This window comes from Chaetodon auriga, chromosome 3 (genome assembly GCF_051107435.1).
Source record: "Chaetodon auriga isolate fChaAug3 chromosome 3, fChaAug3.hap1, whole genome shotgun sequence".
NCBI classification, from domain to species: Eukaryota; Metazoa; Chordata; class Actinopteri; order Chaetodontiformes; family Chaetodontidae; genus Chaetodon; species Chaetodon auriga.
The window spans coordinates 21,158,822-21,182,878 of NC_135076.1; the positions used below are offsets into that span (position 1 = coordinate 21,158,822).

At 43.8% G+C, this 24,057-nt stretch overlaps 2 protein-coding genes across 2 annotated transcripts; one reads left to right on the top strand and one right to left on the bottom strand.

Moving 5' to 3' along the window:
• Positions 1–1,270: 1,270 nt before the first annotated feature.
• On the top strand, positions 1,271–6,920 carry mpnd (MPN domain containing). Its single transcript, XM_076726090.1, has 13 exons — positions 1,271–1,460; positions 2,014–2,216; positions 2,397–2,618; positions 3,236–3,335; positions 3,415–3,493; positions 3,578–3,674; positions 3,761–3,833; positions 3,926–4,002; positions 4,383–4,551; positions 5,395–5,465; positions 5,562–5,651; positions 5,733–5,825; positions 5,908–6,920. The coding sequence occupies exons 1-13, from the start codon at positions 1,313–1,315 to the stop codon at positions 5,992–5,994; spliced, it is 1,509 nt and encodes a 502-aa protein (XP_076582205.1). The 5' UTR covers positions 1,271–1,312; the 3' UTR covers positions 5,995–6,920.
• A 1,006-nt stretch (positions 6,921–7,926) lies between these two features.
• Positions 7,927–23,105, bottom strand: sh3gl1b (SH3-domain GRB2-like 1b). The gene is made up of 9 exons (XM_076726094.1): positions 22,687–23,105; positions 17,225–17,293; positions 16,535–16,607; positions 16,307–16,450; positions 15,068–15,201; positions 14,713–14,871; positions 13,504–13,607; positions 13,193–13,326; positions 7,927–10,821 (listed from the first exon to the last, which is right to left on the bottom strand). Exons 1-9 carry the CDS (start codon positions 22,729–22,731, stop codon positions 10,628–10,630), a joined length of 1,056 nt encoding a protein of 351 aa, XP_076582209.1. The 5' UTR covers positions 22,732–23,105; the 3' UTR covers positions 7,927–10,627.
• Positions 23,106–24,057: the final 952 nt, after the last annotated feature.

The window sequence follows — 24,057 nt, forward strand, 5'->3', positions numbered from 1 at the left end:
TTCCTAACATTATGTCATTGGTTGAAGGATTATTGAGCATATGGAGGTATAGGAGATCTATAACTAATCTGCTGAGTGAGATTGATACGGATGTTCCTCTCAGACAAAAACACAGACAGGAGCGAGCGGATATGAGGATGACACACATCTGTATCTGAAGCAGGATGCAGGTTTATCTGACCGCTCCTGACTTATTTAATGGAGAACTGGCTCCATCTTGTGGCAGCACGGCCCGAGTGTCTCTGACCTCAGCTCTATTAGCCCATCCACAGTATGCCTGTAATCTGAGGATAAACCTGTCTAAACTGCCTCTGAGATTTGAACTATCAACCGACGTGAAGTCAGTTTACAGGGAACAAATATTAGTGTTGCACTCTCTGAATAATACACTGTGAAGTATTTAAAAGTATTAGACTCCTCTGAAAGCAGACCTTTGACAGGTTAATCCAGCCATATTGCTGGTTAGTGTAATCTCTAAATATGGATCATATTTAATAGGATTATTGTATGCACAGTCATAATGTGGGAATTAACAATTAGGCAGTAGGCCAAATCAATGTCAGCTTCCTCACTGGAGTAGAAGTACAAGTACTCTGCTACTCAAAAGAAGTACAGCACAGTAGTACAGTACTTCCTGTCCACCAGCCCTGGCCTGTAGAGGTTTTTGGGGCCGTGCATGCGTTTGTTTCCTGCTGTGTGAACACAGGCCTGTGTTCCCACCACGTGGGGGCTGAGAGGAACTGAACCCAGCTCAGAGGCGCTGCTGGAGGTTTGCTGCCCTCCGCAGGCTGCTTCCCGGTAAATGCGCCTCTCTTCGGAGATAAAGAGGGAACATCCCGGTGCAGTGAAGGAAACCTGGAGTAAAACACAGTAAAGTGCGGGACAGGGTCGCAGTGTTACACCACACAAATCACCGGCTTTAGCTTCTGTGCAGAGTTTCTGGTGTAGAAAGAGCCCATAATGGTCAGGATGTACTTTTCATGCGCCCCAGTGCCAAATAGCGGCTGGCTCGGGGCGACTCTTCATCTCTCCGGAGGAAACGAAGATTCATCGCTTCCTTGTTTCCATTTTTTAATAACGTCTAAGACATTTCCTGCAACCCCCAATCGACTATTTCATCTCCCGGATGATTGTGCGGCGTTTTCAGGGCACCGCTGGTGAGAATAATGGCAGATTAGACCGGCATGGCACGTCAGGAGAGCGCAGGGAGAGTGACAAGGACGGGGAGAGGGAGAAAGAAAGGGGAGGGGAGCTGACATTAAAGCAACACAACAAGGAAACTACACTGCAGAGCCACAGACGCCTTCATTTTATGTTTTTGAATAATCGCCGGAGCCAGTGTGGCGGAGTGTGTGAGCGCGAAAGCCGCCCGGAGCTGAAGCCCACACCGCGTCAAGTGCCCCGGAACGGAGCCGCTTTTCACCGGGTTGGATTTAAGGGCGACGCGTTCAGAGATATGGGTGAGGATAATGAAAGAGGGCTTTAATTGTGATTCTCAGGGAAATCAACTATGGGGGAACAGGCCTCTTCTTGTGGAGGGAGCCATGCCCTAATGGGAGGTGGAAACAAAGGCCAACCGCATAGCTTAGCCGTAATTAATGAAATGCCAATTTAGATTATCTTTTGGTATTTTGGCCCTTTGAGATCCCTTTCAGCGCGACAGGGCTGCGATCATTTTCGCATGCTGCACTTATGAGTGATGCCGGCTGCCATTACAGTGGGGCTTTCATTAGAAAGTCACTGGAAATGAGAAAGGGACAACTGGCTTTGTTCCTGGTGTAACTGTGATATGCAGATGTTTAACTGGCAGCCAGATGTTTTGGCTAATTTTGAAGCCTCTGAGCAAAATGACAAAACAGTAAGAAAATGCATCACAACATGCAAGAATTATGGTTTCTCTACACACTACACCCACATGTCATTCCAGCAGACCAGGGTGCATTAGGATCACTGATGTGTGTGTGTGTGTGTGTGTGTGTGTGTGTGTGTGTGTGTGTGTGTGTGTGTGCCCAGGCTCGGAGCCACCCAGCTCTCCACAGGTGGTGGAGGACGGAGGAGAGGAGGATGAGGAGGAGCTGAGTGGAGGGGAGGAGGCAGACCTGCGGTCCAGCTCCGGCCGGGGCTCCCTGCTGACCCGGCGAGGCATCACCCTGAGAGTGCTGCTCAAGGACGGCCTGGTGGAGCCGGGGGACGGCGTGCTGGCCATCCACTACCTGGTAATAACACACATCACATCTGGATGCAGGACGAATGTTTAATTTATGCTCGTCCAGTGTCCTGTGAGGCTTTGTTGTTCAGGTTAAGCTGACGTGAAACGCACCATGCAGTTAAAGGAGTAAAGCCACACACATGTCTTGTTTTTAGATTTGAAATGTCTCTCCTCTCTGCTCCCGCAGGGGAAGAACTTTGTGGGAGACCTGTTGAACGATGGGAAAATCAGATGGGTGGAGACGGGCCAGATCTTCAACTCTCCCAGCGCCTGGGCAACGCACTGCAAACGGCTGGTCAACCCGGCCAAGAAGTCAGGCTGCGGCTGGGCGTCTGTACGCTACCGGGGCCAGAAGCTGGTCCAGTATAAAACCACCTGGCTGCACAAGTACCAGCCCAGCGCAGACATGGTGAGAAAACAGAGGACTTCACCTTTAAACTCTTTATTTTACAGACTAGAGTCAGTATGTGGCCTCAGATATATGAGGCAATTTACTACCCTCAGCAGCATCAAGTTTAATGTCCAACAAGGTCAAACAGCGTGACCCAAATTTGGACTAAAGCAATGAAAAGACCATAAGGAGCTTCAAAACAGCTCATTTTTATATAGTTCTCTGAGGTTTAAATACAGCTGGACAGTTTCTTCACGGATCAGCGCAGAGGTTGGACTGCTGTTTGTGGCTGTGTGTGATTCTTGACATTCAGAGAGACGAAGAGACAAGCAGAGGAGAAACAAAATGAGGGCCGCTTGTGAAAGACTTATGATGAAAGCAGTGAAACGCAGAAATAACGTCTGCTCGTCTCAGCGTGGACATGAGCTGTGAGCGGCTTTCCCTCTCACTCGCTCTCTTGTCAAACATTTTTAGGGTGAAAGTATCCGACGTATCCGCTGACAGTGTTTATCACTGTTCCAAATCTAGATTTAATCTGTATTAATTAATTCCTAAAAATTCTGTCAATCTCACCGTCTGTCTCTGTATCCACATTATCCTGCATCATGTTTTGTCTTTATTTCCTGCAATGCCAGAGCCTGGTTAGCGAGGAGGACGATGACGAGGATGAAGAGGAAGGGAAGACAGCTGTGCAGGCAGATGAGAAGGTCAAGAACAACAAACCAGGACTGAATGGTATCGTTCTCTTCCAACTCAAAATACGCAAGTTTCATTATTGTGTGGCTTCGACAAACTGGAATCTCAACCTTTCCAGACGTCGTAGTTTCACGGAGAGCCGACAGAGAGAGGATTCCTGTCAGATACTGCACCCTGGGCACCAGGGATGCGACCAGGTACTGGCTTTCACTCAGACAGATCAGTTTTCTGTGATCGGTGGAGTGATTTAGAGTGCGATAAACACCAACCTGTATCCTCAGAGATCCGCACACGCTGGTGGAGCTGTCCGCCTTCTCAGCCATCAACAGATTCCAGCCTTTCAATGTAGCCGTGTCCAGTAACGTACTGCTGCTAATGGTGAGTGAGAACCACGTCTGGAACAAGATAATTAAACACTGGTGAGCAGGCGAGAGAGAGAGTTACCTGCTTTTTATCCTCATCAGGACTTCCACTGTCACCTGACCACCAGTGAGGTGGTGGGATACCTCGGAGGACGATGGGACACCAATACGCAACGTGAGTGTGAAAGAAAGAAACTAAGAAACACGCAGTGGTAGAAATAAGGACGAAGCCGTCTGTAACCCAGCGCCTTCCTCTCTGTGTTGCAGTGCTGACCGTCTTGAGGGCTTTCCCCTGTCGGACCAGGCTGGCAGACAGAGACTCTGCGTCTGCTGTGGAGGAGGAGGTAACACATGGGCAGTGAATCAGTAGTCTGCACCGACAGCATGTGTGTCCTCAGAAAACAGGAAGGTGAATGACACCTGTTTTGAAAACTCACAAGTTCTTCCCGAGCCCCGGGACGGTCCTGCGGCCAGCAGCACGCATCCGTCCTCCCACTCTTGAATGTCCATCACGAGGAAGTTAGCGCTGACAGCAGTGCGATAAAGTGTGTTCACCCTGTGTCGTTAATTTTGAAACCTTAAAATCACGTCCTTCCTCTTTTTCCGTTCGTCCAGCCAGGACTGAGCTTCTCCTGTGAAGTGTCCATAATAACTGCTGTGGTCGCACTTGTTTATTTACCTTCACTTTTCCTAATCGGCGTCTGTCACGTTGATTCTGGTCCAGATCTGTCAGAACCTGTTCATGCGCGGGCTGTCGCTGGTGGGATGGTACCACAGTCACCCGCGAGGTCCGGCTCTGCCGTCGCTGCAGGACATCGACTCCCAGATGGACCATCAGCTGAGGCTGCAGGGCTCAAACAACGGCTTCCAGCCCTGCCTGGGCATCATCTGTGGTAAGTCCTGTGGAGCTTCATTGAGATGATGCTTACAGGGAAATTCTCTCACACTTTATTTATATTATACGTTTCAAACAAGTTGGGACAGGAGCAACTAAAGACAGGGAAAGATGCTCCAAAAACACCTGTTTGGATCATTCCACAGGTTCACTGGTAACAGGTGATAGTGTCATGATGAGTAAAGGGGCATCCTGGAAAGACTCAGTCGTTCACGAGCGAGGATGGAGCGAGGTTCACCACTTTGTGAACACATGATTGGATAAAGGATATTACTGCATGGGCTCAGGAACGCTTTGTTAAACTGTTGTCTGTAAACAGTTTGTTTGAAAATGATTACACTGCACTTGAACGAGACTAGAATGAGGCCTAAAGTGTCCTTGCAGTGTATAGCAGCAGCTGACTGAAGTTAAAGGAAATGTTAATAAATGTTTAACAGCTGGATCCCCTCATGAAGATCCCCTCAGCAGTTGTTGTGGACCGTGCTAAAGACCTGAAGTACAGTCTCCTCTGTGCTGTAGTGTTTCGCTGCTGGAAGCGTGTAACGTTAGGGAGGTGTTTTGCAAGGAAACGAGAAAGAGAAAAACAAAATGATAAAAGAGAAATGAGAGAGAAGTGTGAAAGGAACAAAGAGTCACTTGTGGATGTCTGTACTTCGTTCACAGTGTAAAACACCGGCAGTCAGAAGCTTCCCACACAGTGATTGTAGCCTGATTGTCATTAATGTCTTAAAGTGACATTAATCTGGAGTTCCTAAGTCAAAAAAACCTTGATTTTCCCATCAAAAGCTGGACTTTCTGACAGGTTTTGATGCTTTAAAGCTTTTAACTTTTTCTCCTTCAGGTCCTTATTACCACGGCAATCAAGGCGTGGCGTCCACAATAACCCCATTCTGGGTCGTACCACCGCCTGAGGTGAGAACACGGGCTTAACTGTACAGACTTTACACCACTTACCTTCTTATTTCACGGCTTTGTTATTAACGTGATGCATTATGTGCCTTCCTGCAGCAACGGCCTAATGACTACGGCATCCCGGTGGCTGTAGAGGTCACCTACGTACAGGACAACTTTCTCACCAGTGATGTTCTTAATGAGATGGTACGGCCTCAGTCCTATGAAAATACTGCAGAGACCTTTGGACTGTAAATCACTAAAAAAAGCTGTTTATTTCCTCCACAGATGCTACTGGTTGACTACTACAGGGCAGCTCCAGACCTCGTCCAGTTCAGCCAGTACTGGTGTCCTGATACAACCATGATGGACAAGATCAAGGTAGGAAGACTTGCTGAAATCTGTCTGAGGCGACCATCCTGTCGTTCTCCTAACGTGTGAACTCTCCGTCTTCCTTCCTCAGGGCTCTCTGAGTTGCCACGCTCCCAAAGACCAGGCCTACTCTCAGATCTTAGAGCACGTCTACAGTCAGCTGAACAACATGCACTGAGAGGCTCTGGCGTGCATGTGCGCATGTGGCCGCTCTCCATCTCAACTCGTTCCATGTCTAACACCTTTCGTGCAGAGCTGGCAGGTCTGGAGTAGACCTGCTTGGAAAAACACCCATAGAAGAAGAAACATAGATGCCTTGAATTCTCTCATTGAGTGATGTTTAATTTTCAAACAGCGTTATGGTGAGCTAAATCTCGTATTTACCGATGTTGAAAACCCAGAGAAGTACAGCTGATACAGGACCAGACAGCATCAGATCAAGGAGCACCAGACTAACGAGTGTTGAACCAATACTTTACATTTCTTGGGCCAGAATTCAGCCTGCCTGTCCGGCCTTTTACCTTTTACACATGGACCTATGTGCCTATCTGTGCCAGTATCCTGCGGTATGAGCAGATATTGCCAGATATGTACAATGTAAACTTTAATGTGTTGTAATTGCCTTTATAGACTAAACCAGTGGAGCAGTGGTGGGGGTGGGGGTGGGGGGGTGGTGGAAGTGAGTAGAGAAAAACATACATTAGCAAAGTATGCAAACGTGTTTTGGTTTGACCTTAACTGTACTCTGCAATAGGTTTTGTGAATGTTTGTGTTCCTCAAGTCAAATTGGACGATTGCAATGTGGTGCATTCTGTCGTGCCAAGCAGTTTTTTAATGAACCTCTGTGTGTGTGTGTGTGTGTGTGTGTGTGTGTGTGTGTGTGTGTGAGCGCGTGTGTGCTGTGAATGTGACCCTCTGCTGTCTCCCTGTTGGGTTGTGTGAGACCTGAGTCCTGTTGGTTAGGACAGACACTTGCTTCCTCTTTACCTGTACTGTATTTATTACTAACTGTGGATTGTGTGATGTACACGTACGAAGACAGAGCAATGCCTTAAGCCTGCTGATGATCCACGAAGCATTAAAATGTACACACTGGAACTATTTAAACACGTCTTGTGACTTTATTTGAAGAGTGTACAGTCAGGCTATGTTCAGTGCAAACAGCATCATGCAAGCACGCTCGTGATGGCAATGCTAACGCAGTGAAGTTCACCATGTAGCCTCTTAGCATGCTAACATTTACAGATGCCGTAACACAAAGTTCAGCTGAGGCTGACGGGAACGTGGTTACGGTTTAAGGTGTGTGCGTGAGTCCTCTCCCACGCTCAACAAAACCGCATTTAATGTTTAACTTTTGAAAGTTACTACAACTAAAACTCAAAAGACCCAGAGGTGTTGAGTGCCAGTACACAACTACGTACATTTACTCAAGGTACTTGAGTAAATGTACTAACTTGAGGTGCTTTTGAGGATTTCAATTTTATGTAACGTTATGCTTCTACTCTACAGCTCAGAGGGAAAACTGTACTTTTTACTCCACCACCTCTGCCTGACAGCTTCAGGGACTTTTCAGATGCATTTTTCCGACGGGCTGTTTGTCTGAGGCCGTGAAAAGTTGACTTTCTATCAAAAATGATGATTTTCTAAAATATGTTGCATCGCTGTAGGTTAAACTACCCAACAGTACATGAAGTAGTTATGCAACCTTAAACATCTACAGCAGTAACATGCAACATACACATTATTAACCCAAAAATATCATATATAACAGTAAAAAACTGCCAGGGAGCATTTTACTGCGCAATGAGTACTTTTGATACTTTAAAGTACATATTACTCAAGATTTTGAATGCAGGACTTTGACTTGGAGGAGTATTTTTGCAGTGTGGTACTGATAATTTTACTTAAGTGAAAGATCTGAATACTTCTGGCAACTCGCTGCTTTAAAAGGAAAAGTATTGACTGAAAATGGCTGAAATACTGTGCTGTACTGTACTGTACTACTGCATGAAGCCAGAGAAGATTTCTTTTCCCTTTTTTCTACTCAGCTCAAATGTCTTCTTAAAACCAGCCACGATTTGACGTCAGAAGATCCAACGCAGCGATAACACATTTTTCTTTTTCATTTATTGTAAGAAGGGGTGGGGGGGTGGGGTGGGGGACAGGAAAGAAGCACGTACAAATACTTTGATAATAAAAGACAAAATATTGCGGTTAAATTCTGTACTCATACCAAAAGTAAAAAGGCAACTTAAATCTAAGACTTACATTTACAAGGCGTAATATAGGACTACATGCAAAGATTAATTTAAATGTTTTAAGGTCTTGTATATAAAAAATAATACTATAGAGAGCCAGAATGATTTAATGCTGTTCAAAGGAGCATTTAAGACTGATTAAACAAATACATAGCCCTTTAAAAATGAAATCAGTGGGACATTTTTCTCAAACATGAATTAAAATCTACATAAAAATACAGTTTCCCCTGGTGGTCTGCTGATGAAGCTCACATTAGTCTAAACAACAAATGTCCAGGAAACCGTTTGTAGTGTCAGAAATGTGCTGAAAACGTGCACACATGCATTTCTCCTTACACAGGAAAGTGCCAACGGCTAGAAATAAAACCAAAAGTAGAGAAGAAACTCTTCACCATTCTCTCGACCAGCTGGATTAGGTTTTGGTTGCTGTATTAGTTGCAGTACTTTCCCTCCTTTCTTTATCAAAGGCACTAAAACAAAGCTATCAAGGACTTTTGTTTCGAACAGTGTGATCCACACAGCACCTCCAACAGTCCTTACACTTTGCCCTGAACTTGATACAAGCACTAAAATGTAGTAAGATCAGAAATGTAAACATATTAGACAAGGACCAAACTCGGGAGTGGGGGAAGGGTTTGGCAGCGCGGAGTGATGGACAAACACAGATGAGAGGAGGGGAAACGCAGCAGAGAGGTCCTGCAAACGGTGAACGAGTACACATCTATCTAACATTTTCCCCCTAACACAACTCACAATCAGCGGGACTGATGATACTGTTTGCAAAAGTTCTCCAAGTGAGTCAAAATGGACAACAGCTTGTTTTTCCCTTGATGGTTTCCCTTTCACTCCGGGTCTTGCCATCATGCTGTACAGCGTATGTCGGACAAGACTCCACCTGCAGCTCCGGGCCGTGGCTAAATCCTGAACAAGATACCAGCCTTGTCTAAACAGATCAAACAGGAACGACACGGGTCTACATCCTGCAGCCCAAATGTACGAACAATTAAATGGAATCAGAGCCGCTGTGAATCAACAGAATCACGGGGTCAGAACGGGTTTCTAAGCACGGAGGAGTTTCACATTCTCAAAGACACGAGGGCAGACAGAAATAGAGCGACAGTTAGCGACGAACATGAAAGACGGGTCGCTGCCAGCAGCGTCGTCTACTCAGGCACTGCATGGAGCTAATGGGCGCCTGAAACTGGGCTCAAAAGACCGGGAAAAAAAAGGAGAAGGCTTTAACATGCGAAGACAAACAGGCCCAAAACTAAATGAATATATGGCTGTGATACAGAATAGTTAGCGGTTTAACAAGCGAGCGATATGTTTCTATTGCATTTTATAAACTTTTTGGCTCTGTTTCCTCTATTGAACAGACAACCACTGAACAACTAATCATTCTGCATCTCTACACAACAAACACACGCCTGCCGTCAGTGACAAAAAGGTGCAACGTCTGCATTTAACTTTGGGGTCTGTGTGTGTGTGTGTGTGTGTGTGTGTGTGTGTGTGTTGGTGGAGTATATCTGTCACACAAACATCAATCTCATGGGAGGACCAAGGTGCAATGACAACATTTTCTCACATATTCAGTAAGCTGGTCTACTTTTAAAACTACCGTAGCACGCTGAGACTAACATAAAGCAAATACTGAAAGAACATGAGGAAACCACTGTCTCAGGCCTGTTGTCTTCTGGGGCCGTCACCAGTGCACAGCTTAGACACAGATCTTTAAAAAGAGCATTACAAACAGGCCAAAACCTGACGACGGTCGAAATCACAGATCTGAGGCTGATTTCAGCTCATGTTTCTAATTAAAAACATGAAGATACTCAATACGCAGTATTTTTTTTCTTCTTCTTTAAGGTACAACTCATTAGACCACATTTCTAGCTGTGTGTAGTTCCATTTTAGTTTGGGTAAACGTAATTCTCCGTCTCGCCAGCAGGTGGCATCAACAGACGAGCTCCAGCCCTGACTGGGCACGAACAAAGTTTTCGGTTTTGAAATGAGGAAAATTACTCGGTCAAGGTGCGCATGACGTTTACGGTGAGGTTTGAGTTGGCCTTCGGTCTGAAAACTGACTGTTACCTTGATGACCAACCTGAGTTTTAAACAGACTGCGGTCACACAAAAAGGATGATATGAACGTGTCACCCCAGCCACCATAATCACCAGATTCAATAGGAATTGTCTTTACTATATCGGTAATTTGTGGTTAATGAAAAATATTGCTCATAACTGTGTCATCAGTTAGTCCTCAAGAACGGTTTGTGATAACAAGTAAAGACATTTTGTGTCCATCTTACACCCGTTTACCTGTGGCTGGAACAGGTTGATATTCTGCTCTGGACTTTGAAATGTGACCGTCTTCTCCAGAACTCCAGATGACAAAAAGTGCTCGTCGGTGACGATGACGCTGGAGCTGAAGGTGAAATTGAATATTCAGCGGACCATCCCTCGGCTTCACTTTCCTCCCTCTCTACTAATTCTACTCGCCCTCTCCTCCTCCTCTCCATCAGTCTCCTCCTCGGCTCTCTTGCTCTCTTTGTATTAGTGTGGCAACGGAACGAGGACCTCGACATAATTGAGAGGGAAGAATCCCGACTGGCCGTTCAGCATCCCCTCGTACCAGTTCTCGTCGATCTGATTGGTCAGGGTGATGATGTCGCCCTCGTGGAAGCCCAGCTCTCCCTCGTTCTCCGGCTCAAAGTCGTACAGCGCCTTACAGCTCGGCTGCTCCGGGGCTGACAAAACACCAGGAGAGAGAGAATGAGGAAGAGGGAGGGCAAAAACATTCAGGATGCTCTCAGGGGTCACAGCAGTGCCAGTCTGAGGAAAAGCTTGTCACACTGCACACCCAACAAGTAATCTACTGTACACTGTCGTTCAGACTTGTCTGTATGTGTTAGTACATTAGCATGTGGCACAGTCGCTTCAACTTCAACACAGCATTGCAAACAAGCTCAAGATTTGACAAGTTGTGACCGAAAACCGTCCAATGACACCACGCTTCTGTACGTCTGGTCTCCTCCCTCCCCACCCATCGTTTCCTCCATCTATCCCTTTCTCTGTGACCTCACATAGATCAGCAGAGGAGAGTGGAGCTCCTCACGCAGACAAACTAGGCTTTTTTGTCTCCTAACAATTTTCTCATTGTATCAAGTGAACCCCACAGACTGCTGGGCAGGCTCGGGATGGGGAAAGCTTCGCTCGCTCACTCTGTGTTGTACTCCATACTGTATCAACTTACAGGGGCAGAAAGAATAATGTAAACAGTTGACTGAACACAGCTGACTCTCACAGACACGTCTCTAAGGGTAGATTACATGAGAATAAATATCAGCTGGTGAAACGTTCTCTCTATAAAAGAAGCACTTTCACAAACTGATAAATGCTAATTAGCTTGTAAGCTAAAACAACCCACTTTTCCCATCACCGCTTGCAATGTTGATTTAGTTGCGTTGGAGGTAATGACAACTGGTTGTAACCAGTTATGATAGCAAGGTCAAAACAGAGATAACCAAGGCATTTATGAGCAAATATTGATGGACCATAACCTCCCACACAATAAACTGATGTTTTTTGGCCTCTTGCTGGAAGTTGAGACCAACTGTCAGGAAACAGTTGCGTAATGCAGCAACAATATTGTCCATTTAAAGTCTCTGGCCACCTGATGAATGCCACCGACTATGAAATATGGTGGTGGTACATAAGATCCAAAAAGAATAAATACTGTTAGAGCAAATATAGCAGTCTGCAATAAAAGCTGGGTGATGTATGCCGCATCAACCTCAACTTTGTGTTGTGCACAAAAAAAGATCAATATCTTATCATAATTGTAGTTACAGCTGCTTGTTTCCTGCATATTAGTTAATACTCCTGCCATTAACCAAAGAAAAAATACTTACAATAACACAAATATTTAATAATAGAAATTTAATAACAAAAAGAGTTAGTAACAAAGAAGTTTTTTTCAGGATCAGTAAAATAACTGTATGTTTTTTATTATTTTTTGGGGCTTTTAGCCTTTATGATAGTGACAGCTGAAGGTACGACAGGAAAGGGGGCAGAGAGAGAGGGGATGACGCAGCAAACGAGCCGCGGGTGGGAGTCGAACCTGCGGCCACTGCAGAGGACTGACAGCCTCAATACACTCTACCAACTGAGCTATAGGGGCGCCCCATAACTGCATGTTTAAATCAACTGTAGACTGAGTGAGTGGATGCAGAGGTGTTAGCAGCTTTTAGCAAGTCAGGTTGCAGTATCTAGAGTACAGGATGTGGATTTCATACAAAACCACATACATGCTGTTAAACTAACCGTGCATCAGAAACCCGTCATTATGTGTTGAGCCTGAGAGAAGCAAACTGTATCCTGCTTCCTACAGTTCACACTGGAAGCTGTGCAAGCACACTGCACCGTATCAGCACCGCAAACACTGTGACGAGGACAAATGGACAAATGGTCCACACTATCTGTGACTCACACAGTCTGGGTTTCCGAAAGGGCAACCTGGCCAAGCCGAAAGACGGCTCTGATGATATCACAGGAAAGAGGAACAAGGTCAGTTAGAGAAAGGCCATCCAGATGACAGGGCAGGACACACACTCCACACACACACACACACACACACACACACACACACCTCCCTCCACTCACAGAGCGTCCATTTTCTCATGGTCAACGGCTGAGCGCACTGGACTCAAACATTCAGTGCATGCCACCGTTTACGACGCCTCAGTCACACGACAGAAGGAAAGCACACACTGAATTGGTTTCACATATTTCTGCTCAGTGTTACTGATTGCTTGCGGGTCTTGAGCAATAAAGTTGGATGCTTCGCTGTTGTTTGTAAGTCTGGTGAAAGGGCTCTTTTCCACATATCATATGCTGCCCTTTGTGTCGCTCGGAGAGTGACGTAACTGTGAGGATGAATCCAAAATAATGCCAGAGGGAGCGTTTAATCATCTGTTCTCTGCTGTCAGCCACTTCATCATTCTGACATTAATGTTCAAATTAATGTTACCAAAGTGTTTGTGGAAAAACTACAACATGTTGATCCTCACTCACTAATAATCACCAGTTAGTTTCGAGAGCCTATCTGCTCCTTCTTACCCGAGTTGCGTGAAGGTGGCAGGGCCATCGAGGTTGAGTAACCGCCATTTGAATGGTTGTCGTCTCCAAAGTCAAAGATAGGCTTGGGTTTAGGTGTGTATTCGCGTCTAGGCCGACTCTGAGCATCGGTCATCCTGTTCAAAAAAGGGAAACCGATGTGACGTGTTTCCAATGTCCACAGTAAACACAAAATGATGTTTTCAGTCACTGTGACTGAACCGGACTTGAAAAGCTCTCAGGAGAGAGCAGCACAGGCAGATGAGCGCTCACAGTATGTTAGTATTTGTGTATGTCAGGTTCCATTACTGCACCTGTCTCTGAGTTTGTCAGAAAGCTCCTCCAGCACCTGCACAGCCTGTCTGTGGTACTGCAGCTGGGACTCCACCAGAGATGAGAGCTGGCTCACCTGCTCTATCTGCATACGCACACACACATAAACACATCACACACACACACACACACACACACACACACAGAGGAGATAATCAGTGTCACTTTGCTGAAATTACTTAAGTGTATTACTGCACTTCCACCTCATCTCAAGACAGTAAGAAGACCCAGTTAAGAATTTTTTGTCAAACTACTATTTCCAAGGCCAAACTAATTCTCCAATTTATGGTACACAGTATTTAAATAGTGGTGGGGAACTACATAAAAGAGGCTGACTCTAGAGAAATAACAGGAAATATGGAACGGACAGACTTCCTCCAGGTAGCTCTGGTCATTTTCACACTGCCAACCAGTCCTCAATATGAAAACTAAGCCCTCGACTGCTGTGCTGGAGTAGAACAAAACAAAACACAGAGGTCAATTTAGACCTACATGCACTCAAATATATGATCCAGGCCGTTCTGTTCTCCTCATCCACAGGTGTGCACACCTGCAGTTGTGCACAGGGCAAACAAATCCTCTAATTCCCCAGCCCAAACAGAGATTAAACATTATAACTGCTCAACTGCGGCTATCTAAAAACATGTTTATCTCCGGTGTGCGTGCTGCTGTGCTGAACGGGTGTGTTTCACTCCTCTTTACAAGTGTAACTACTGGTGTGTGTTTGTCCAGTGGGTGTGTTGCTGTTGGACAGCAGCCTTCTAATGCAAAGGTGAAGCTCGAGAATGAAGCAATTGATGAAATGTTTCACATGACTGGTGGTAATGTGTATCACATGAAGGCCCCGGCTGAAAATAACTGTGGCTTTCCTTTGAAATGTCTTTAAGATATGTACGTTTTCTATGTCTGGTTCAGGGATTTTTGCTTATTATCACTCATATATTGGTGTGAAGACCTCAGAATCAGTCTGTGTATTTGAGGCATGTAAATTCTTTTTCCCTGATGAAAGTATGACTAGCTGTCACGCGTCATAAGCTATGTTCACAGCCAAGGATAATGGAGGAACCCCTGGCTTTTGGGTGTATTGTATTTTAAAGATAGACTGCACAGCGGCAGGATCAGGCTAAAAATGACGCTTCAGAGGACAGACACCGACAGCAGACACAGAGCAGTCAGAAATAAGTCCTCACATCAGTCTCCAGCAGGTTGTACATGCTCGTCTCGGCCACTTCCTTTGACTCATGAAACTTCTCCAGGGCCTGTCGGACCTCCTCATCTGGGATCTTGCCCTGACGCTTTTTCTTGTAATCATAGTCCAAGCGACGGCCTTCCAGCTTCTTCAGGTGGTGCTGAGGTGGTGAGAGCCACAGGTAGATTAGGAGCAGGCACAGACGTAATCACTATCTATCATTAGATTTGACAAGTTAAAGACACGATGAGTTTGACTATTTTACTTCCTCTAAAGTTGCACCATGAGAGAGATTATGCAATGAACTGACATACATACAGTTTATTTCCTGGTCATAAAACAGCATGTCATTGTACCTGTATCTCTCTGAGGTCCTTGTCACACAGTCCTTGCAATGGATCAATGAAGTTCTGTTTGACATCGATATCTAGAGAGTCTTTGACTTCTGCCAATCTCTTCATGGCCTCTCCAACATCTACTAGTGCTCCGCCTGAGCCAGACAAGATACAGAAGAGGAGCTCAGTGACATTAGATTGATAGTGCAGTACCACAGAGTTATATCACTGTCAGAGCACACATAAAGAAACAGAGCACTGAACACAACCACACACGGACACAAACAGACAGAAATTCAGTGCTTGAAATATGTATTTTAGGCAGAGTTTTCCGTTGCCGCTTTGGTGTCAGACCACATATCCTGTAGATTTCAATGTCCCAGACAAATGGGAGAACTTCCTGTCATATATTATCTGATTATGGACCCTATTTTCCCATGTTTTTGTGTCCAACTTACTAATGGGGACAACAATTTTTAGAACTGGTCCAGTATTGAGTGAGTGCACTGCAGCTGGCTTCAGTGAAATCCCTCCAGCTGTTTGGCCACTGTCAAATTAAGTCAAGTGCTTGCTTTTGCACTGATAGACTTAGATTGTTACTCGAAGAGTCTGACAACATTAAGGGAAGGATCCCTACAGAGACAGACCTTTTTGCTAAAGAGTAAGATCCTGTTTGTTTAATGAGCAACAGCGACTACATCGCTCTTGCCAAAGCCACCAGACTCCATTTACAGAAACAGTAATTTTATCATCGGAAAACACGCTTCATTCAAACTCAGAAATAAAATAAAACGCACCAAAACCTTTTTGGTTCGTCTTTCCACTGAATCACCAACTCTTGTCTGGTTGAAATAAACCCTGAATTCACTGAGTTAGATGTGAAAATATCAGCAGAGAAGCGAGAGGGAGGGCGGACTTCAGAGAAGCAGCGGGATCAAACAGCGTGTAGGGACAGAATATTTTCACATGTAACTCAGGAATTATTTTCAACAGACGTTATGACAGGAGAGATTTAAATATATCAGACTTCTGAAGTGTTTCCCGGCAAAAATTTTAACTACTGGATAACAGAAACTCACAGGACTTCATAAGCACTGTAAACAGTTTGGGTGCAATCTTTTCTTACTGTAAGTATACCACACATACATACACAAGGACAACCCCGGATAACCAATACCCCAAAATAACAAACATCAACATTCCTCTGTCAGGAATTTACTATCCAAAACCACAACACACACACACACACACACATCTTACCAAAGTTAGTGTCCTCTCCGAGCTCCCGTCCATACTTGCCCATACACTCTCCTAGCAGCCCCTCGGCCTGAGGGTAGCCTGGATTCTTCACCTGACCGCGGATCTTAGACATGGTGTTCAACATAGACAGTTTGGCCCGTGACGCTGCGGGAAGGAGTTGAAAATAATTTCATCAAAGAGTTCAAGCAGGTGAAAAACGAAAGCGTGGAAACAGGTTTTCCTTCTCACCTGGGTTGGGCTGAAGGTACTCTGATGTTTTGGAGATTACCTCCACTACTGCTTTACTGGTCACATCTACTTTCTACAAAACACAGCAAGCACACAAACATCACAAGTGTATAGCAGAGTGACTGTAATCACAGAACTAAAATAAAACAGGTTCATACACATGGTTGAAGTATTTTAAAAATAATGTAAGTTATTCCAATCAAGTCTGCTGTGTATATTAAAGTGAGGTGCAGCTCAACGTGGTCTAAGCATGAAAGCTGAATGCTGTTTTAAGCACTCAAGTCTCTCTTTATAGTGGATTTATTCATGTTGTTGGTGACAATGTCTGGACCATAACAGGTCAGAAAATGGTGAAAAATGCACATCAAGTTTTCCCAGAGCCAATGTGACATCTACAAAAAACCAAAAGATCTTCAATTTACTATCATATTAGAGGACAAGCAACTACTCACAATTAAGTATGGCATCATTGATTATCAAGGGTTATCAAAGATCAGAATGTTGCTGACTGATTTTTTGTTAAACTGAACAGAAGGTTTTCTAAGCCATCAGAGGATGATGTAGTGCTTTAAATGAGGTGTAAACATCAGTCCCACAGACTGTTTGTGCACTGTGTGTAAAACCAACAAGGCCTACAGCTTTGGCCAAAGATGTTCCTCTTTTAAGAAAACGGAGAGATGCCTCGCTTACCCGCTCCAAGTCTCTGAAGTCATCATCTAGCTTAGTTCCTTCAGCACCTCCAACTTTCTCACTTACCATCTAGTGAAACAGGGAGATAGAAGAAGAGGGAGACAAGAGGAGAAAGCAGGGGAAGGCACAAAGAGTGTAAATTAATCAGCGCTGCTCATGAGGTTTTGATTATAAGATCATCTCTTAATTACATTCACACGCCTGCTCTGTGTAGAAAACGCTACGATGAACATTTCTTTCTGTGAAATCTGTGTGTCGAGCACAGCATACTGATGGCCCGTGCTGTACAAATGACAACACGTGAACTTAGAATAACAGGTAGCGGTGTAGAAATCTTTGCGTGTGCAGACATCACACGAACAACAACAGCACAAACAGTGTTATGCAACCCCCTTTTGTTTACAGTTTGCAGGATGAAAAAAATGTCAGACCAGCTGACTCCATTACTTCTATTCCAATAAAGACAAGATGCTAAAGCTTAAGCAGACTAAAACACGTTGATTGCAAACATGTGTATGTCCAAGTGAGATCTCTAAGCATGTTTTTAGGTCACAGACAAAAGCCGAAGAAATGGAAAACAGTCCCTTTCATGTGCTTGTACAGGACAAGTATTTTTGCACATCCTTCTTGGCTAATTCCTTAAATTGGGAGCAGGTTTTATGCTTTTTGAGAAACACAAGTCAGTCACAGAGAACTGGAAAATAAACGTTACTCTGGCAATGAGTCGAGCCTGCTGTGACTTCAAGATACTTAAAACCTGCTGTGTCCAGGAGCTACATGGTTCCATATCTGGGTTTCTCCACAGCGGAATGGGCAGAAAAACAACTCCAGTGAGAAAATAAAAATGGCACGCAACAACTGTCCTTGGTTGCGGAGTAACTTGTGGAGCTCTTATTCTGCAAAGACAAAAGCGAACCACAATGACTACTTTGTGCTTTTGCCATAATTCCAGTCAGTATTATTCAAAACACTTTTGCAGTAATAAAACTTGTGTCTTGCTCTTGTAAGTTTTGAGTGAAGCTGTAACAGACATGCTGTTAATCTTTAATCATTTTGTCTAGCAGTATTAACAAAGTGAGCATTTCAAACTGCCTGGACAGTTAATGAAACACTGCAAGAGAGTCCTGGAAAAAGGGATAAATTATTTAGAACTGCATTTGTAAGATTTGTCAATTTCATCCTGTATAACACTACAGTAGATGTTCCTCGGGACTTTGACGTGACACTATTACTTTCCTAAAATACCATTAAACATGTGATCAATATGAGTTTTACATGAATAGCTTTTAGACAACTGTGTATTTGTAGGGCCTGGCCTGCACTTTGTACAGTAGGCATGGATAATTCAACACAATGCTCCTGATATCAGATTGGCCACATGATCTTTTTAGGCGGTTTACCACTCTGAACCAGATTATTAGACATAAACAGTCCTTTGGACAACAGCTCAACACACCATTTCCCTTTCCCCTAGTGAAATTTTCTCATCTGTGACAGAGCGACAGCAGCCTGCATCATTTCCTACATGAGTCAAGCTACTGTTGGTGACCTTCTTGTCATTACTGGAATTACCGAGACTTTTTATGTCTGTGGGAAACGCCTCTCTAAAGGACAGTATGAGTAAACAGCAGAGCTCGAAATGTAGATTACACTCAAAGCTCTGATGAATTTATTCATCCATTTCCTGTTCCAACAAACAACAAAGTGAAATACATAATGGCTACTCTTCCCCCTCAGCAGCAGCTGACAGGACTTCTGCTGAACCGTCTTCATGTCATACTGCAGGAGCTCTGCTGTATGCAGAAAGCACATGACAAGGGGCCTTTGGGGATTCAGGTCACAAGCAAAGATACAGCCTCGACTCTCAGCCTACTCAGCATTTGACTCCCAGCCTCAGAGGAAAGACTGCAGTCTTCACTACTTAAGTTTTACTGGTAGAATTTGATTCACAGTGGGGTCTATCAATATTTTCAAACCATGATTCAAAAAAAGTTGCTGTAGTACGTCATTAAACGTGAGATTTCAGTCTTTTCTGATTTGGGGAAGCAGAAAAGTGAATTCTGGGAGTAATGTTAGCCACTAAGTGCTGTTGGATTCTTTTCAGGTTCATCAGATTCACGTGTCAGTGTAACATTACTATTTACATGCACACAGGCTCAAAGGGATGAAGCCCAAAAACATCCACAGAAGCTTTGGTATAAACACACACAGTGCTACACAGAGGGATCAGTCTATAACAGGTATGCTTTTCAACATAATGACTTAGTATTTAAGATACTGATAGTTAAATGCCAGCGCATTATCATAGAGCCTAGTTCAAGATCTTGTTTGGCTTCAAATGACTTGAAGATCGCAAGGCCCAGGAAGATGACGTACACAGAGGCCTAGATACCAAATGAGTGGCAAGAGAAAGAGGAAAAGTGAAGACCTAATACAGACTGTTTCCTAACGTAGGTTGAGACAAATCAGCTGTAAACATCAGTCAGAGGGTTATTTCTCTCACACAACAAACTTGCTATTGTTAAAATCAAAGTTTTACGGATGCAACATTATGTCTAGAAAAGTAGGTTGGTGTGGTTGGAGATCAAAGGTGGATATAAAAAGAGAGAGAACTCTGTCACCACAGTATCTGAGCAAACCACACTTCAAGAGGAAATCATGTTTCTGTGATGTGATATAGAAAGTGGAAGGTGTGTAGAGGTTCAGCAGCCTTCCTGGTGAAACGTACCAAGTATTCTTAAAACACCACAGGAGCTTAGTGAGTTCAATTTCTTTTTTAATCTCTTCCTTTTGTTCTAAGTGACACCTGTTGGGGTCTGAATAAAGAATAAAACTATCATTTCCTCCTTCATATGCACTGAGGCCAATCACCACACTAGCACTGTAGGCACCTGTATCATGGCTCAATCTAGATTAAGCCTTAATCCCAGATGAAGTCTGCACCAAACTCTAATCTACTTTTTAATCAACAGCCGTTAACTAATCTCTCCTGATTAAACTGTGTTTTAAAGGGTAATTTCAGTTTTTTTTTTAAACTTGGGGCCAACTGTTACATATATCGGGGTAACCAATTGAGGCGACGATCCACCTGCAACTTCTGTGTTGTGCGAGATAAAATTAGCATTTTTGTCAAAGGAGTCTGGTGGCTTTGAACAGAGAGTTATATATTGACTTTTTCTGGTTAAACAAAAATGATATCTATCTATCCCTATTTCTGCAGGGATCATTTCCATAATGTTACCAGACACTTAGAACAACGATTTGAGCCTGAGAAGGGCAAAAACAAGCACTTCTAGTGGACATACTTTGATGGGCGCAGGTCACAAAACAACATCGGCTCGCCTGGCAAAGCAGTTGAACCACACTCGACTGTTACTGCAACATGTCATGGTGTAAAGGTGCTGTGTTGGCCAATCAATACACACAAGCACACACTCCTGGTGGATTCCTTTGTAATGTGAACACAACATTTCTACTATTTCTGTCTCAATCATTGTGACAAAAAACAAAATTGCTGCTGCCATGATAGCTTTTAAGAGTTGTAAAATTTTGTTTTACAAACCACTGTGAGGTGTTCTGCTATCTAATAAACCTTTAAACGTAACTGGACTTCCCGGATTGCATCTCACGGTCAGGTAACGGAACAGTATAACTGGACACTTCTGCAGGTGTTTGTTTGCTGTTGTCTGCACTACTATTAAACTCAAGGTAAAGACAGCAGCAGTGAGTTGGAGCAGGTGCTATTTGTGTAACCAATGAAAAAAAAATAAATAAACACAATCGCATATATGTTGGATATTTGTTCCCTGTCAGCTGGTTCTTTGCATCTGCATTATCCATGACAAGCGTGAAGCATAAATATCGTTGGGTATTTCACCTTTTGATGTCCTCCATGTAAGCACAACTGTGCTATATCTTTTTATCTCCAGCTGTTGAAGCATTTGAGAACCACAATACTACATCAGTGCATAAATAAACGTGATAAATGTACAAATATTCTTAAAAAGCCTGTTGCAAACCATCTAAATCTGTCAACTCTGTTCAGGACTAATCATCACTTCCACACAGACAACTTCCACGAGTGTGATCTTGTTTGTGCTCTACGGGTCTGACAGTTCAGATTTCAGCATTTAGTGTGAAAAGTGATTCTCAGAAACACAATAACAGGGAAGGGCAGACAGTGAAAAACAAGGACGTGCAAGCTACAGAGCAGAGATATCATTTCCACAGCCAACTTCCTGCATGCCTTCAGTGTAGAAAATCTGAGGTATGTCAAGTGTTATTGACTCTCATGGAGTTTTGGCAAGAAAATCAGCTGCATTGCAGTCAAATAAAGGGAAAGGACACTCGTCCCCCCTCCTTCTCTGCATCATTCTTTGGCTTACTTTCTCAAGCATTGATCCTCTTAATACACCTCAAACACCTTTGCCATTACTTTTCATTAGTCAGTACCAACGGTCTTAACATGAAAGCTTTTAAATCGTGTTAGCTTTCCTCGCAACCAAACCAACAGGGATCTGACTCTGTTCCTGACAGGAAGCTGCTGCAGAAACCAAATGTCTTTCCTGCTTAGATCAGCAGGGGTAGGAAGAAAAAGAGGCTCAAAAATCCTTTTAACCGTCCCCGCCCATGAGTAAGAGAGCTGGCCAAAATTAAAAACATTCACACGAAGGTTCAAACTCTAAAAGACAGCAAGACTTTTATGTGTTCATGGCCTGCAGTGGTATGTCTAATGCGGTGGTATTTTAGGTTTCTCTCCTCTACTGCCCTAAATACTGATCTGGCTCGCTAAACAAAAGACTAACAAAAAACACAGCTGGAAAATAGGTAACTGGGTCTTCACTCCAAAGAAGCACGATTGAAACCTGGTGTTCAGATTACACTGCTACACAGACACAACATGTCTCTCAGTGAATGTCCCAAACTGTTCACTTACATGTGTCAATGCTAGCTTGGTTTGTACTGCAGGACTTTTTCATGTGTTGTTTTTTAACTATAAGAGCTCTGAGTCACCCGGAGAGTCCCTTAGGCAAACAGACCTAGCTAATGTTTACCACAGGATGTGGACTTACTCACTCTGAATTGGTGCACTGCTGGGTAAAGCAAAGTAAAAGCACAAAATGTGAAATACCTGTAAACCGTCAACAACACAATAACCTTAGTTAGCATTAGCTAAAGTTAGTTGACGCTAGTTGAAACTAACGTTAATGCAAAACATGTCTGAAAGATGGCCATTAACTTTAACGCTAGCAAGCTATAAAAGAACATAGAATGCCAACTAAAACAAAATAAAAATGACATTTTACACACTGACACAAGCGTCTCTAACATTAGCTTCCTGTTGTCACGACACAAAGCGTTATTAATATTAGCCAACTATAAACCGCTAGCTAACAATGCTAAATGAGGCTAGCTGCTAACGATACGTGACAGTTGCTAGCTTAAAGAAAAGTTTTGCAAACCTGGCTGGCTTTATAAAACTGCTTCTTCAAGCCCGCTACAGACATCTTGAACCCAGGCCGTCCTCAACTTCCGACGAAGGTGTAAATAGGTCACGATAAAATAAAGTTAGCGATATAGTTTGTTAGAAAAGGGGCCAGTGCAAAAATGTTTCGGAGGAATCATAGGACTGCACAGCCGTCACTCCAAGTCGGGACACGCCAACTGACCACGTCCACGTCGAGGGTGATTCTTCTCTCTGTCACAGCAGATAACACAGCGAAAAGCGCTAAATCCACCAAAATCAGTAATATTATCTCCTGAACTGAAAAACTCAAGTAATCTAGGTCACACTTGTACGGTACACACAGCACCAAATCTACACCAGCCACTGAAGAAATCAGTTTCCCGAGTTTTACACAGGGGACGCTGGAGGATCCTTATGTTGGTGCACACCGCCCCCTGCTGGATGGAGCAGGTACACACCCGTTTGTCTGCTGCAGCATTACAAGGCCAGATGTTCCCACCTCAGACGGTACACTCACAGCCTTTTAATGTTTAAACACATAAACAAAGAAGCAGATTTACTGTAGTAGTCCTAATTGGTAAAGAGAAATGAAATGAGGTTGTTATATGCATGTGATGGCTTGAAACACAGCTGGATTGCTATGGGTGCCCCTGGGCAAAAAATGCAGCTGGGCCCCTTTATTACACCGCCCTTCCTCCCACTCTCTGCACAGCGTGCACAGGTTTTACTGCACAAACCTAGACAATGCTCTTAAAACTATATTCTGACACAGGCACCCTCCACACAATAGGACCTCAAGATTAGGAAATAGACCTGGAGCCGTTTCGAAGCCCTTATGTCATTTTACATTATAAAAAAATCTTTTTTATTTTAGCGATTCATGCCCTCAAACAAAATTTCTGTTAAATCAGCACAAACCACTTCGCAAACAGTAAGCCTGGAGCTTAAAACGGTCCCATTTTTCCTCACTACCTTAACAGCATCTAAGCATCTGTCTAATTTTAGATTTATGTGACTTTGAATGCTTTGAATTAAACATCTCTCAGCTTTCCACCACCATCCCACTACAGTGAAGGATGGAATTTCATTTGTGATGTTCAAAACATTTGAAAAATTCATCCCCAAACATTGTTCTGCTTCCTCTGGATTCTTCTTCTTTGGCACCACTTCCTACTCAAGAATGAGCCCCAGTGAAAACTGTTGCCAGCACAGCCCGGCACATGAATTGTACTAGAATGGCAGCAGGCCTCTCAGAAGTGGATACTTCAAAAGCTCCATACATAAAACTGAAACTGCTTTTTTAATACTTGCTGCTTTAATGTCTCCAGTGTGGGATCAATAAAGTCTCATATTATCTTCTGTCTCT

Coding starts and splice junctions, on each gene's coding strand:
- sh3gl1b (XM_076726094.1), bottom strand. CDS start 22,731: ATGTCTGTAGCGGGCTTGAAGAAGCAGTTTTATAAAGCCAGCCAG. Junction 16,608..17,224: donor ACTTCAGAGACTTGGAGCGG/GTAAGCGAGGCA, acceptor TGTGTTTTGTAG/AAAGTAGATGTGACCAGTAA. Junction 13,608..14,712: donor ACAACCTGCTGGAGACTGAT/GTGAGGACTTAT, acceptor GTGCGTATGCAG/ATAGAGCAGGTGAGCCAGCT.
- mpnd (XM_076726090.1), top strand. CDS start 1,313: ATGTTTTTGAATAATCGCCGGAGCCAGTGTGGCGGAGTGTGTGAGCGC. Junction 1,461..2,013: donor CGACGCGTTCAGAGATATGG/GTGAGGATAATG, acceptor GTGTGTGCCCAG/GCTCGGAGCCACCCAGCTCT. Junction 5,826..5,907: donor CCATGATGGACAAGATCAAG/GTAGGAAGACTT, acceptor TTCCTTCCTCAG/GGCTCTCTGAGTTGCCACGC.